At 59.2% G+C, this 14926-nt stretch overlaps 1 protein-coding gene across 1 annotated transcript; it reads right to left on the reverse strand.

Moving 5' to 3' along the window:
- Positions 1–600: 600 nt before the first annotated feature.
- On the reverse strand, positions 601–14703 carry PKDCC (protein kinase domain containing, cytoplasmic). Its single transcript, XM_038751073.1, has 7 exons — positions 14155–14703; positions 8124–8246; positions 5647–5915; positions 4933–5012; positions 4387–4494; positions 2669–2842; positions 601–2272 (listed from the first exon to the last, which is right to left on the reverse strand). Exons 1-7 carry the CDS (start codon positions 14701–14703, stop codon positions 2187–2189), a joined length of 1389 nt encoding a protein of 462 aa, XP_038607001.1. The 3' UTR covers positions 601–2186.
- Positions 14704–14926: the final 223 nt, after the last annotated feature.

A 14926-nucleotide genomic window follows, 5' to 3' on the forward strand; every position in this document is an offset into this window, starting at 1 on the left:
CATGATGCTTCTCATCCCTAAAGCACTAGTTATTTGCCCCACCTCTAACCCCTCAGCACTTATAATAATAGTGATGATGGCATTTATTAAGCACTTACTACGTGCAAAGCACTGTTCTAAGCATGGGGGAGGTTACAAGGTGATCAGACTGTCCCACTGGGGGCTCACAGTCTTAATCCCCATTTTACAGGTGAGGTAACTGAGGCACAGAGAAGTTAAGTGACTTGCCCAAAGTCACACAGCTGACAATTGACGGAGCAGGGATTTGAACCCATGAACTCTGACTCCAAAGCCCGTGCTCTTTCCACTGAGCCACATAGCCCTATGCTTTCCCACTTCCCCTGGCCGATATTTATTTTCATGTCTGTCTTCCCCATCTGAGCTGTGAACTGCTTGTGGTCAGGGACTGTATCTATCAACCCTACTGGATTGTTCTCTCCCAAGCACCTCATGCAGTGCTCAGCTTGCAGTAAATGCTCAAAAAAATACCATGGATTGGTTGATTGATTGAATGAAACCCTGCCCTGATCTGTCTCCCAAAGTTGCCAGGAGAATTAAATACTGCAAAAACACCTTGAGAAGATGAAAGCCTTTCACCTGTCACAGGGATCATTATCTTTATTGAATTCACATCAGTACAAGGTCCTGAGGAGCTGAGCTCAGATCAGAAAATTCCTAAACCAACTACAACCTCGTTCCCACTTGGAAAACACTTCCAAACAACATGGCCCCAGTCTGCTCGAATCGAAGACCAGCGGGCCCACCCTTGATGCCTGAACTGGCAGCTGGACAATGTTGACCAGCAATGGCAGCAGCAGCCGGTGCCCTGGAGTCTGTATGACACCAGACCTGGCAGAAACTCCTTGGGGCACAGGGGTCTGTTGGAGAAGGACCAGCTGATCCCAGAACTGCAAGACGACACCGAGGCAAAGAACAGATGGATCTTTGACCTTCCTGGGCCAAGCTCCAAAGGGGAATGTGTGACATCGTGGAAGGAGCAGGCAGAGGTGAGAAAGAATCTCACTGACTCTGACTTCTTCAATGACCCTGAAGTCCAGAGTTAGCACTCTCCATCATCACAACCATCAGAACTGCTCCTTGCTCCCCCAAACCAGACCACAGCCTGACCCTGATCCTTAGCCCTAACTCTCTGCCCAATGGAACACGAAGGAGTGGGACACATGTCCCCTTGGATTCAACCCCGCCCACTCACAGACTTTGCCTGAGATACTGCAGTACCAGAGAGATATGGTCCTGGAGGTCCTTCATCTGGTTTTATTCGATTTCGTTACAAAAATAAATGCGCCCGAGAAACCAAAGTTTGACCACCCACACGCGTGGACTCAGGGGGCACTGTGGCTGCTTTCACTGAAAGCAAATGGCCCCAACTCAGCATGGCTCTGAGTCTGTCTGCAACCGGGGTCCACACCCACCGTGACCCCACGGCCCCATCTGTGGCCACAGTCCCCACGGTGCAGCTGGTCACCCATTGAGTTCTGGGACTTGGTAGGCTGTGGGTGGATCAGCAGGCCTCCACTGGGGGTATCGTTCCGCTCCTCCCATCCATCACAGCCAGGGTTGGGGCCGGCTGAGCTGGTGACCTTTGGCTCCACCCAAGGGGCCGGGCCCAGACCAAGCCCCTGCTGTCCGACACTTGCACCGGGAACCCCCGAACTATCTCTTCAGCGTCCGGGGGCCCCTTGGGGTGAGGTGACTCAGCAGCACAACTGTGGGATGACAGGGTCCAGTCGGTGGGGGTCTCATACCCCAGAAGCTGTGAGGAGACAGTCTCTGGCCAGTGCAATCCCCACATCACAGTGGCAGGACTTGGTCCAGCCAAGGGGCTTACATCCCAGCAGCTGATTGGGCTCTGGCTGGTAAGGTCCTCACATCCCGGCAGCTGGACGGGCTCTGGCCAGCGAGGTCCTCACATCCCGACAGCTGGATGGGACCCAGCCGACAAAGTCCTCACATCCTGGTCAGCTGTCTGCCTCTCTGCCCATCTCCCGGCCAAGAAAAATGAGCAAAGCCATGACTCCCATTTCTCTCAGTTCCATATTGCACATGCAGCCCGGCGTGGGGCATAGTGGGGCATGGGGCGGCCGGCCCTCTATGGGGTGAGGGGGCCGGGGGGGGGGGGGCGGTATGGCTCTCTGCTCCCCACTGGCTGGCCCAGCCCTGGGCACTCAGCCCGAAGCCCTCACGTAAGTGACCCCGTTGGGGTCGGGAATGACCTGGCTCCAACCTGCCTTGAAGAAGACTAGCTGGCGACCTGCAGAAAGGAAAGACACCACCGGCTAAAGGTACTGTCCAATTCCCAGGCCAGGGGGAGCCCAGCCCAGATCACAGAATTGATGGGGTTAGGGTGGCTGCATGCACAAACGTAGATGTACCCAGATCCCACATGTGTACACACACACACACACACACACACACACACACACACACACACCTTTCTCACATGTGCACCCTCACCCCCCAGGCACATGCCAGAGAGCAGGGGCAGACCCTGTCTGAGCAGACTTGGAATGCTACCCTGGTCCGGCTGCTTCCTCCCATCCTTCTAGCCCTCAAGTAATGTGGCAACCCTGGAAAGGTCACTTTACTCATCCCCCAACTCCATCCCCAGCCAGGTGGGCATTTCTGGCCACCCCTAGCCTGGACTCACCTGTCCAGGTAGTGCGGTTGGTCACGACAAAGGCCCTGCACTGGGTGTGGCTCTCACACACAGACACCGCCTCACGGATGCTGAACACGGACAGGACGCAGCCCCCGTGCCGGTTGGAGGGCCAACACCTGTAGTCATCTGCGGGGATCGCAGTCTCCGGCAGCCTCCGGTACTCTGCACGGACACACAAAGAGGCCCAGAGGCACTGAGCACAGAGACCCCCTCCCACACACACACTCTCCACCTGCCCAAGGCACCTCACCGAGGCAGCACAGAGCCCCCTTCCTCTGGCCACGGACCTCCAAATGGGCCACGAGTCTGGGCAGCTGAGGGGTAGGGGCGGCTGAGGGGTGGAGGGTGCAGGAGCCTCCCTGACCCCCCACTGTTACACAGGTGCAACCTGGAAGCAGGAGCGGGCTGGAAGATGACCTCTGGCCTCAAACAGAGCCCAGACTCAGTACCCGTGGCCTCCGGCTGTTCCTCCCCAGCTCCACCAAGCTGGGAGAGTCATTGGCTGGTGCAAGTTCCTGCCCCTCACAACCCCCATTCTGACCCTTCCCACCTCAGTCACACAGTACAGTTTCACTACCCTGTGGACCCCTTAACGTTTCCCTCTTGGAAAATTATCACTGCATCCAGGATGCCCAGGGAGCCAAATGGAGGGGCTTTGCCTTGACCCATCCTGAAGCCACTTCACACTTCCTGTTCTCCCCAGTGCCCTGAGAGTCCACACCAAGTGAGCTGCAGCGTGAATGGTGAGATGAGAAGTTTAAGTCAGTCCTCTGGCATGAGGCCTGGCCGAGCACCAGGGCAAAAATCCGGGGAGTGATTGATCAAACTCTTGGCTGCAATGGGGTTCAGAATGCCCGTGGCTCTCAATTATCTGTACTGCCCCTGAGCAATGAAGCCACATAATGGAGAGATGATTGTCCAGTTCAGTGAGACTGCCCTTGCGCCGATCCTCTGAGCTTCCACCAGCCTCCGCTAGCAGAGGCTGGGGTCTTCTAGACTGTGAGCCCGCTGTTGGGTAGGGACCATCTGTATATGTTGCCAACTTGTACTTCCCAAGAGCATAGTACAGTGCTCTGCACACAGTAAGCGCTCAATAAATACGATTGATTGAATGAATGAATGAGCATCAGTGTCACTTTATACCGCCTCGTCGGCAGCTGAAGAGAGAAGCTCCTGTGGCCAGGGGTCCGAGTTGGGCTGGAGATCCGAAGTGGGCTAAGAGTATCAGGCTCGTGCCATGTTGTGCCTAGTGCTGGCCTAAACTCTAGGCTCCACGATCCCTCCTCAGGCCCACCACCCTGGGCTGTCTATTCCCTGGGCAGTGGGATGGGGTCCTGTGGATCCTGATCCAGACCAGGTCCTGTGGAGCATGGGTCTAGCTGTGGCCCCTCAGTGAGCAGCCTGGGGTTCCTTTGCCTCCCACAAAGCCAGGTGAGATGCACTCCCCTCACTGAGTTGCACTCCTGTGAGGGAGTGCACACAAAACACACACACACACACACACACACACACACACACACATCATCATCACCACCACCACCGCTGTCCCCCCTGCCCCTGGCCTCTGGGGGTCTGCAGCCCAAGCATGCAGTTAGCCGACAGCATACCGATTGACCTCCTTGGCCTCTCCCATTGTGCTGCTGGGCCGGGCCCTATTTCCCAGGCCTGATGTTTCACCTCCGCCCGCCCCGGGGGACGGGACTCACCAGCACTGGGGGCCGTGGTCGTGTTCTGCAGGTAAGCGCCGCTCTGGTACAGCTGCAGCACGTGTTCCAGCTGCCTCCATGTCTCATCTACCCCCCAGAGAAGTTCACCTGCCGAGAGCCACCACCGGGAATGTGAGTGCGAGCAAGTGGACCTGTGTTTGCATGTGTGAATGTGAACGGAAATGGCTGGGAGCATGACTGTGCACAAGCAAGGGTGAGCAGGTGTGGCCAGAAGCATGCTGGTGCACGCGTGAGTGGGTGTGACCTTGGGCACACTTGTGCACATGCGAGTGTGAGTGGATATCACTGGGGGCATGCATGTGCCCTGGCACACATGAGAAAGTGTGGCGGGGGCATGAGTATGCACAAACGAGTGTGAGCAGTTGGAGTCAGGGACATGAGTGTACATGTGAACGTGATCCAGTGCCAATACGATGGCTGTGAGTGAGGGTGACAGTTACTCCCCCGTGTCCACCACCCGAGCCTCTGCCGGCAGCCCCAGTTGCACAGGGCACAGAGGGCCGAGGGCCGAGGTCGACTGGGTACCTGTGGCATTGACGATCTCATCCAAGAGGGGCCGCAGGCTCGGAGGGGCGCTGTGAGGCAGCAGGTAGGTGAAAAAGAACCTGCACAGACACGGCGCCTCAAACTCAGCTGGCTCGGCCACCGAGACACCAAACACAGTCCCCACCAGCCAGAGCTGCACCCCCCAGCCCCAGGGCCCCAGCCTGCTCCTGCTCCTGCTCCTGCTGCTGCTGCCTGATCAGGACAATACACCCCCAGCAACCTGAGGAGGGCGGTGCTGGATGGTGGGGGGAGGGGGCAGGAGGCACCCCACTCCCAAAGGAAATCAAGAAAGCCTGCAGCAGTGGGGGTTAGGGGGCACTGGGGACACTGGAGACAGGGACACTGGGTCCAGAACCCCTCCTCTGCATCTCCCCCCCTCAACAGGATCCTCTCAACATTTTGAGCCCCAGCACCTCCCCCCAACCAGGCTCTCCCTACACCATCCTGGGCCCCAGGACTACCCTGGAGACCCCTTCTCCAGGGGTTTCATCACCAGGCTTGGCTCCAGCTCCCCCCGTGACTGCCGCCCCACCCACCCCACCACCAACACCATGGGCCCCAGGACCTCTCCCCTGACCAGGATTCCCTTCCCCCCACCACCCTGGACCCCTCCCCCACAACCCTGGACCCCAAACCCTCCCCAGGACCATCCCTCCCACACCGGACCCTTCCCCCAGGGACCCTGAGGTGGACCTGTAGGCATTGTAGAGATTCCTCTTCTCGTTCATGCCAAGACAGCGGCCCCGCACGCAAGACAGGGAAAAGTTCCTGGCAGGAAACTCCATCCGGCAACCCTGGTGGCTGCTGCATAGTGCCTCCCCTACGCTGGCATCATCCAAGTCAGTCACCTTCAGCTCCCCGGCCACCAGCACAAACTGCCGTGGCCGGAAATCCAGCAGGGTCACGGACCCGAGGGGAGAGTGGGCCAGGTGGTGCAAGAGACGGACTAGGCTGAGGCAGATCTGAGGTGGGAGAGAGGCCTAGGGTCATGGGGCCATCCCCAGGTGGGCCAAGCCTGGGCAATGCCCAGTGTTTCAGAGGCTGGGCAGAAAAGAGTTAAGAGTTAAGTGGGAGGCAACGGGGTTAGTGGAGGGAAGAATCCTTGGCGGGAGGGATGGGGGAGGAACCGCGGGGGAAGTCCCTGGCCTGCTACATAACCCCAGGCAAGTACTGCCAAATAGCAGCATCAATAGCAACAGTTCTTACCAATGGCCCACTCAGGGCGGGGCACGGTACTAGGCATTAGGAAAATACAGGAGAACAAAGTGACAGGTCCCTTGCCCAAAGGAGCTTACACTCCAACAGGGGAGACAGAGGTCCAAAATAAGTAATGTGGACAGAGATGCACGGAGAATGGGTACAGGAACATTTGTGATGCATTGGAGTTGGCTGAGAAAATGATCTAGTTCAGTGGGCTGGGAAGTCAATCGGGGAAGGCTCAATAAATATGACCGATTGATTATTGGAGGAGGTGAGATTTTAGGAGAGAATTTAGAAGAATTGGGAATTTATTCTGACTTGACACATGTCCACATGTTTTGTTTGTTGTCTGCCTCCCCCTTCTAGACTGTGAGCCCATTGTTGGGTAGGGACCATCTCTATATGTTGCCAACTTGTACTTCCCTAGTGCTTAGTATAGTGCTGTGCACACAGCAAGCACTCAATAAATACGATTGAATGAATGAATGAATCTGATGGAGGGAGGGAGGGAGTTGTAAGCTGTTGGAGTCAATTACTTAACCCTTCCAGGCCTCAGACTCCTTATCAGTAAAATGAGGATCAGGTCCCTGCACTGCTCCCCGACCCTCCATGAGTCCCTGTTGGGCCAGGGATGATGTTGGAGAGAAGGCACTTACTAAACACTCAACCAGAAACAGTAGTAAGAGGAATCACGGGGGCTGAGCCAAGGACAGAGAGGCCGGCCTGTGCCGGGCAGGGCCAGGGGGCTGGAGCTGATGGCTTAATAATATTAATAGTAATAATGGCATTTGTTAAGCACTTACCATGTGCAAAGCACTGTTCTAAGCACTGGGGAGGATACAAGGTGATCAGGTTGTCCCATGTGGGGCTCACAGTCTTAATCCCCATTTTACAGATGAGGTAACTGAGGCCCAGAGAAGTTAAGTGACTTACCCAAAGACACACAGCTGACAAGTGGTGGACATGGGGTTAGAACCCATGACCTCTGACTCCCAAGCCCGTGCTCTTTCCATTGAGCCATGCTGTTTTCCTGCTTAGGCAGGGCAAGCCGGTTTGGGCCACTTGTCCATTTTTCTAAGATTGTCCAGACACCTGGGACAGATGGTCAGCTTCCCCCCTTGCCCTCCGGCAGCCAAGTGGGAGAGCCGGCCAAAGCCAGGTCAGGCTAGGCCAGACCAGACAAGACGGGAGAAGAAACCTTAATCTGGAGACCAGGACAGTGCCCACCCCCCACCCCCTTGCCCTCCCAGGGCTGCTCTTGCCGGGGGCCGCGAGAGTGGGGTGGACCAGTAGGACGGACCGGGCCGGGTCCTACGACCCCTCCCTCTTCGGCCCGACAGGGTCAGGAATCCGGCAGAGGCTGCCAGGGCCCGATTCCCGCGGCGCCGCAACCGCCTTGTAGGGGAAAAGGGCGCTCAGCCCGCAGCAGCCCCACCCCCTCCTGGCTCCGCGCACAGTCCCGGGGGGCTGGGGGAGGGGGGCGGGCCCCTGCGCCGTGCAAAGTCCCGGGGAAGTGTGTGTGTGTGGAGGGGGGAGGACCTCCTACTCCCGAGGTGCGGATTCCTGCCCCGACCCTGGCTAGGAGAGGGAGTTAGGAAGGAAGGAAGGACAGAAGAGAAGGAGCGATGGACTGATTGTCCACCGCAGGGAGCCACGCCGTATCCCGCTGACTCCTCTACCCCTCTCCGGGGGGTGGTGGGGGGGCAGGGCAGGTGCTGACAGCCAGTGCTTTCCGACCCCCACTCCTCCCCCCGCGGCCAGATGGCTCCCTCCGTCCACACAGAACAGCTGCGGGGGGGCGGGGGGTGACCTCAGCCCACTCTTTCAGGGTCTCAGTTTAGAACTGGACCATCCCCAGGCGTCCAGAGGAGCCATGCGGCCAGGCTGAGACAGGCTGAGTCTCCTCCTCCTATCACCCAGGCCGTTCCCCGCCTCCCCCACCCACCCATCCCTCACCCAACGCCCCCTACCCGGAAACGGTCTTCCCATGAGGCCTGAAGCAGCTGGATCATCTCCACCGGGGCACCCAGCTCCGTGATGGCCGTCAGCGCACTAGGGGCATCTTCACTGTCCTGGTAGCAGTAGCCATACAGCTGCGGAGAGGGGATGTGTATATATCTATAATTCTATTTATTTATATTGATGCCTTCTTACTTGTTTTGATGTCTGTCTCCCGCCCTTCTAGACTGTAAGCCCAGTGTGGTTAGGGATTGTCTCTATTGCTGAATTGTACTTTCCAAGCCTTAATACAGTGCTCTGCACACAGTAAGCCCTCAATAAATACGACTGAATGAATGAATGGGATGGGGTGGTCAAGGGGCTTATCGTGCTCCCGCCCATTGGGGCCAGGGCCAGGGCCCAGGGAGATTCGGGCTGAGGAAGAATTTAAAGGTTGAGATGCAGCAACTGAGTCAGGGCTCGTCCCTGCCACCTGCAAGGCTCAGCTCTCAGAAGCACAACAGGATGGTGCGTGTATATTGTGGATGTGTACATAATGCACAAATGTGTGTGCGTGCGTGCGTGTGTGAGTACATGAGTGTGTTAGTGAACTACTGCCCATTCTTCCCCTCCCCCCGACTCCCCGTGTCCTGCCTGCTTGCAATCAATCAGTCAATCAGTCAACCCTGTTTACTGAGCCCCTATTGTACTGAGTACTATTGTACTGTACTAAGCACTTGGGACATTCCAATCCCTGTGCTAAAGTAGTTTACCATCTAGTAGGAGAGTCTGCCACTGGAATAAATAAATCATTCATTCAATCGTATTTATTGAGTGCTTACTGTGCGCAAAGAACTGTACTAAGCGCTTGAGAGAGTACAATGTAATAATAAAGACACATTCCCAGCCCACAGTGAGCTTAAATTACCATCAAGAGGAATAGACTATAAGGATAAATAGTTAAGTGGAACAGTGGGTTTAGGTGGTGTGAAAGTGCTGAAGTGGAAGTTGGAAGGGATGTGATTTCAGAAGGGCCCCGATGATGGGGAGAGCCGTGTTCTACTGGGAAGGGGGACAGGCTGTCAGAGAAGGTCGGCAGCGAGAGTGGAGAACGAAGCACAGTCACTGGGTTGGCTTGAGAGGAACAGCGAGTGTGAGTTGGGGTGTAATGGAAGAAGTGTGAAGGTTGGGGTGAGGCTAAGTAAGGGGCAAGAGCTGATTGAAGGCCTTAATGTGAATACTGAAGTTTTTTCTTGATACCGAAAGGACAAATAACCACTGGAGGTTACTGAGGAGTGGGGAGACATGAACAAGAGGAGGTTTCAGCAAAATGATCCGGGAGGCAGAGTAGAATGTGGACTGGGAAGGGGAGAGACTGAAGGCCAGCTAGGCCAGCGACGAGGCTGATGCAGTAGTCGAGACGGGATGCGGATGGGTGTCCTGGCCGTTAGGATTGAGGGGAAGGTGTGGATTCTTGAAAGTGGAATGGAAGAAGAATCGATAGGGTTTGGTGACAGACTGAATACAAGGGTTGAAAGACAGGGAGGAGTCGAGGACAATGAGAATGAGGAGGAGGAGGTTGTCAACAGTGGCTGGAAGTCAGGGTTTGGGTGGGAAGATGAGGAGCTCAAGTTTGGACGCGTGGAGCTTGAGGTCCCGGCGGCACAGCCAGGCCGAGATGCCGCGGAGCCAGGAGGAGATGAAGGACGGCAGGGAGGGTGAGAGGTCGGGGCTGGAGCGGGAGGTTTGGGAGGCGTCCGCGGAGGTGGAGGGTCGAGCCGTGGGGAGCAGGTTTGTTCGCCAAGGGAGAAAGGAATTGTAGACTGAGAAGGAAAGTGAGTGTAGTTGCGGCCTCCCGCAAATCATCCAGTTGTTCCCGCGGTATGTCCGGGCCAGGGGCCTCCCGGGCCGTAGCCGGGATCCGAAGCGGGAGCGGATGCAGCCCGTCGCGTCACGGCGAACGGGGGCCGGACGGGGGGCTGTTTCTCATTTGCCGTCCCCCGGGGCTGGGTTCTTTGTGGGAACCCTCTGACGGTATTAAACACCCGGAGGCCGTTAAACGGGCTGTTAACGAGGCACTAATCACCGCTCCCGGAACATCCAATAGAGATGGAGCGACCCGGGCCCCGCCCCACGCCTTTCCCTCAATGAAGAAAGAGAAAAGCTTGTGGGAACGGCCGCAGACACGGCACGGGCAAGGCCCAGAACACGGCCCCGGACACGGCCAGGGAAGTCCAGCACGGAGAGGCCATCGCCGCCGTCGCCCTGACCTCCGCCCCCGAGAGATCGGGTTACCCCGGCTGGGCCTGGGTCCCAGCGAGCGGGGATTCGGAAGCTTTCACCCTTGTAAACTCAGCCTCCCTCCCACCCACCCATCCCAGGCTCCATCCTCCACCACTCCGGGATGGGGCTGGTGGGCTCAGGGGGCTCGCTAGCAGAGGTCGGGGATCGGTTGGCGGTAGGGGCATTGGGAATCTCTAGGAGACTAAGCCGGAGAAGGTTGGGTGGTGGTGGAGCGGGGCAGAAGAGAGAGAGAGAGAAGGACAGAGACACTGTCCGCATTTAATAATGATGGTATTTGTTAAGCACTTACTATATGCCAGGCACTGTACTAAGTGCTAGGATGGATATAAGCAAATCGGGTTGGCACAGTCGCCTTCCCACATGGGGCTCACAGTCTCAATCCCTATTTTCCAGATGAGGTAAGTGAGGTCCAGAGAAGTAAAGTGACTTGCCGAAGGTCACACAGCAGACAAGCGATGGATTAGAACCCATGACTTGACTCCCAGGTCCGTGCTGTAGCCACTAGACCGTGCTGCTTAGCCTGTTCGGGCACCAGTACTGGTGGTAACGGGGCCTGAGCCCCAGCTCTGAGCTTCACATCCAGCTGCCCCCACCCCCGGGGGTGGGAGGGGGGGGGCGACTGAGGCTGAGGTGTCTCCTCTCAATGCCTTCCCTCGCCCCAATCCCCTCACTTACCTTCCCGCCATCTAAACCCCTCCCTTCAGCAGACCACCAAGAGGGGGTTGGGGGAAACACCTCACCTCCCTCGGGTTCTAGTTCGGGGCAAGAGGCCCCTGGACATACCCTCTGGGGAGACCCCGCAGACCCCCTCTCCCCACAAATAGAGAAGGAGCATGACTTACTGGAAGGAGCACGGGCTGGGGAGTCAGAGGGCATGGATTCTAATCCCGGCTCCGTCACTTGTCTGCTGTGTGACCTTGGGCAAGCCACTTCAATCAATCAATCAATCGTATTTATTGAGCGCTTACTGTGTGCAGAGCACTGTACTAAGCGCTTGGGAAGTACAAGTTGGCAACATATAGAGACAGTCCCTACCCAACAGTGGGCTCACAGTCTAGTTACCTCATCTGTAAAATGGGGTTTAAGACTGTGAGCCCCACGTGTGACAACCTGATTATCTTGTATCTACCCCAGCGCTTAGAACAGTGCTCAGCCCTTAGTAAGAGCTTACAAATACCATAATTATTATTATTATGTCACCACAGAGGCACATGCACACACATCCACAAGGGCCCGACTTAAATCATATTTCCTCCAGGAAGACTTTTCGAACAGACTAACCTCCTCTCCCCAGACTATTTCCCCCAATACGGCATCATCTATGCACTTCAGCCCGAACCCCATAAATCCTTTGATACTCCCCCCACCGCGTTTATGTACCCATCCTTAAACTCGTTCGCTTCTCCTACTTGTAATTAAACGTCGGTCTCCCCTGCCTGTCAGAGACTTGAGGGCAGGGATCGTTTCTAGCCGCTCTATTGTACTGTCCTAAGCGGTCAGTACGGTCCTCTGTAATCAGTAAGATCTCAAAAGGACCACTGATTGATCGATAGATTGGGGGCAAGTGTAGATGCGGAGCGAGGAAGGCCTGAGCTCTGGCCCCTCCACGTCCACGGTCCGCTTGGTCCCCGCCCCCACGTAGGAAAGTACAACTCAATGCTTCGCGGCAGTTCTGCCGGGGACCGGGGGAATAAGCAGAACGGTTTTTGCCCCAGGTAAGTTCCCCTTGCCTTCCGGGCGGCGGCCCCAGGAGCTTCCCTCATCCCCTCAACGCGTCTCGCCGTGCCCGGCCCGGTCTCCGGAGCGCAGGACAGCGGCCTCGCGGCCCCACGGCCCCCTCGTGCCCAGCCTAGACGTGGCTCCTCGGCCGCTCCGAGAAGTCCCGGTCTCCGCTGGGCGCCGGGCGGGTAGCGGGCCAGTGGCCGAGGGTCGCTGCGGGCCCGTGGCGGACAGTGGGGCCGCCAACCTAGACGGTCTGACCCGGCCCGAGCCCCTGGCCGCTCGGGGTCTGACGGCGGTCGGGGACTCGGTACAAGTACTAAACCAAACGTTTAGTACCGTGTTCTGCACACAGTAAGTGTTCATCAATAAATTCGAATGAGGATTGATTGATTGAATGACCGCCGCCTCCCGGGCGGCAGGTCACCCCGCCCCAAGCGAGGGTGGGGGTGTTCCCGGTGCCAAAGCCCAGCCGGTACTGACTGGTGTGGATTGAAATTTCTCAATTCGGGAGTCCTGCGGGGACTCCCACCCCACTTTCTTCCCGGGCCCCGGAACCGATGCGGTGCCCGCCTTGTTCATCGGGGAGATGGGAGACGAAGGTTCCGGGAACTATGGGTGGGCGAGGCGGCCGCACACAGGAGATCCAGGCCCTGTCCCTTGGGGGGCGAGGGCGGGGGAAGCTGGAGGGGCCAAAGCCCCCCGCGGGCGGAAAACGCCGAGAGACAATTTCTCCACGCTGGGGACCCCCTCCCTCCTGCCACGGGGATCCCAACCCCAAGTCAGCTCTTCAGGTGCGCACCCTCGCCCCAGCCTGGCCGAAATACCCAGAAAGGCCCGACCGGGGCAGGCCGGGCCAGGGTGTGGATGGATGGAGGCCGGGGCAGAGATAGCCCAATAACGTGGGACCTCTGCTCAGTGCAGCCTCCGGGGACGGGTCCGCAGCAGCCCGAAACGCTTGGACACCGGGGACACCGGGTCAGGGGCAGGGGGTGAGGGGGTGTCACCCTCACCCTTACCTGGCCGGGGCTGAAGAGGAGCAGGAAGGGGCAAAGAATCCGTCTTGCAAAGAGCTAGTACGGCCTCTCTCATTATCTCCCCCGCCCCTGGCCCTTATCTGCCCCAGAGTGGAGTAGACTACGGGGCTGGGGGCCGGGGGCCAGGAGAGGGGGCGCCTGGACTCTGGCTCTGATTAAGTCCGGCGGGAGGGGGCTGCAGCCTCGGGGTCTTTGGAAAGCAACTGGACATTGGAGAGGGTCTCCGGGTCAGAGTTCCAACTCCGCCGGCCCCCGCAACCCTGGCCCTGAGGGCTGGGGTTTCCTGAGTGCGAAGGGAGGAGGGGTCGCCCAGGCTGCGGTAAGGCCCCGGGTTGGGGATGGTCGTTTAGGCCTCAGGGCGAGGGGACTGGGAGCGAAACGGAGGTTCTGGGAGCCAAAAGCAAAACGAAGAGGGGGCTGGGGGCGAAACGAAGGAGGGTCTGGGGACTAAAAGCAAAGCGAAGAGAGGGCTGGGGGCGAGAGGGTTCTGGGGGACCGGGAGAGAAGGGGCTGCTCTCTCGGGAGCAGCAAGGGCCGCGGAAACCCCACGCTCGGGTGTCTGCACTCCCGGGTCCGGCGTCGAGGGGCCCCCGGTCCCCCCAGACGATGCGATCTCCCAGTCCAGTCAGAGGGACGTTCCCCCCCCCACCCATGGCCCTCCATACACACACTCACACCCTGGATTCTCGGGACCCCTGCTGGGATGAAAATGCGTGTTCCTTTGGTGGGCGACGGATGGGGGGGAGTTGGGGCCAGTCAAACCATGCCTCCCCCCGGCCCACACACTCCTCTTCTTCTGCCTGGGGTTTCAGGGCCCAGACCCCGCCCCCCTTCCCCAGGAATCGGGGGAGGGCCACGCTCCGGCTACCGTCGCCCCTTTGCTAGAAAGAGGGGCCCTGCTGGGGGGCTCAGGCGGCTGGAGACGGATCCGCTGCGGGGGTGGGGGCGCGGAGAGACGGTCCTGCTCAGTCTCTGCCCAGCCCCTACCCAGCCCGGGTCGTACCTGCAAGACGTTGGGATGCGCTAGGCGTTCCAGCAGGACCATCTCCTTGACCAGCTTGTGGGCCGCCAGGCGGTAGCAGTCCCTCCGCACCCCGAACTGTCGCACGCAGCTGCCCACGTCGTGGCCGCCGGAGTCCACGGTCTTGAGGGCCACGGCGGCGCCTCCGGACAGGCGGGCGCGGTAAACGGCCTTGGTGTAGCCCGAGCCCAGGAACCGCGCCCCGGACACGTTGCGCAGCGCGGCGCAGCCCAGGCGCGGGGCGGGGGGCGCGGGCGGCGCGGGCGGCGCCAGGTCCATGAGGCGCCTGTCCGGGCGTCCGGCCCCAGGACCCCGGGAGTAGCGCTGCACCTCCTCATAGCGGGCCCGAATCTGCTCCGCCAGCTCCCCGATCGCCGCAGCCCCCGGGGGTCCCGAGGTAAGGGCTGCGGGCGGGGGCGGGGGCGGGGGCGGGGGCGGGTCCGGGCCGGGGGCCAGGAGCGCGTTGAGCAGGGAGCCGAGCAGGAAGGAGGCGCAGAGACCCACGGCCACGGCGGCCCGGCGGCGCCGCATTGCCGGCCCCGGCCCCGGCCCCGGCCCCGGCCCCACTCCGCTCTCCCAGTAGCGTCTGTTCCCGGCTCCGGCTCCGGCTCCGGCTCCGGGGCTCCGGGCTTCGGCTCCCGGCTCCCGGCTCCCGGCTCCCCGGCCGGCGCGGCCCCGCGCCTTCAGGCCCCCAGGCGGCTGCGGCTGCGGTTGTGGCTGCGGCTCCGCCCCACACCCCGCCGGCCCCGCACCC

Source organism: Tachyglossus aculeatus, chromosome 9 (genome assembly GCF_015852505.1).
Source record: "Tachyglossus aculeatus isolate mTacAcu1 chromosome 9, mTacAcu1.pri, whole genome shotgun sequence".
NCBI classification, from domain to species: domain Eukaryota; kingdom Metazoa; phylum Chordata; class Mammalia; order Monotremata; family Tachyglossidae; genus Tachyglossus; species Tachyglossus aculeatus.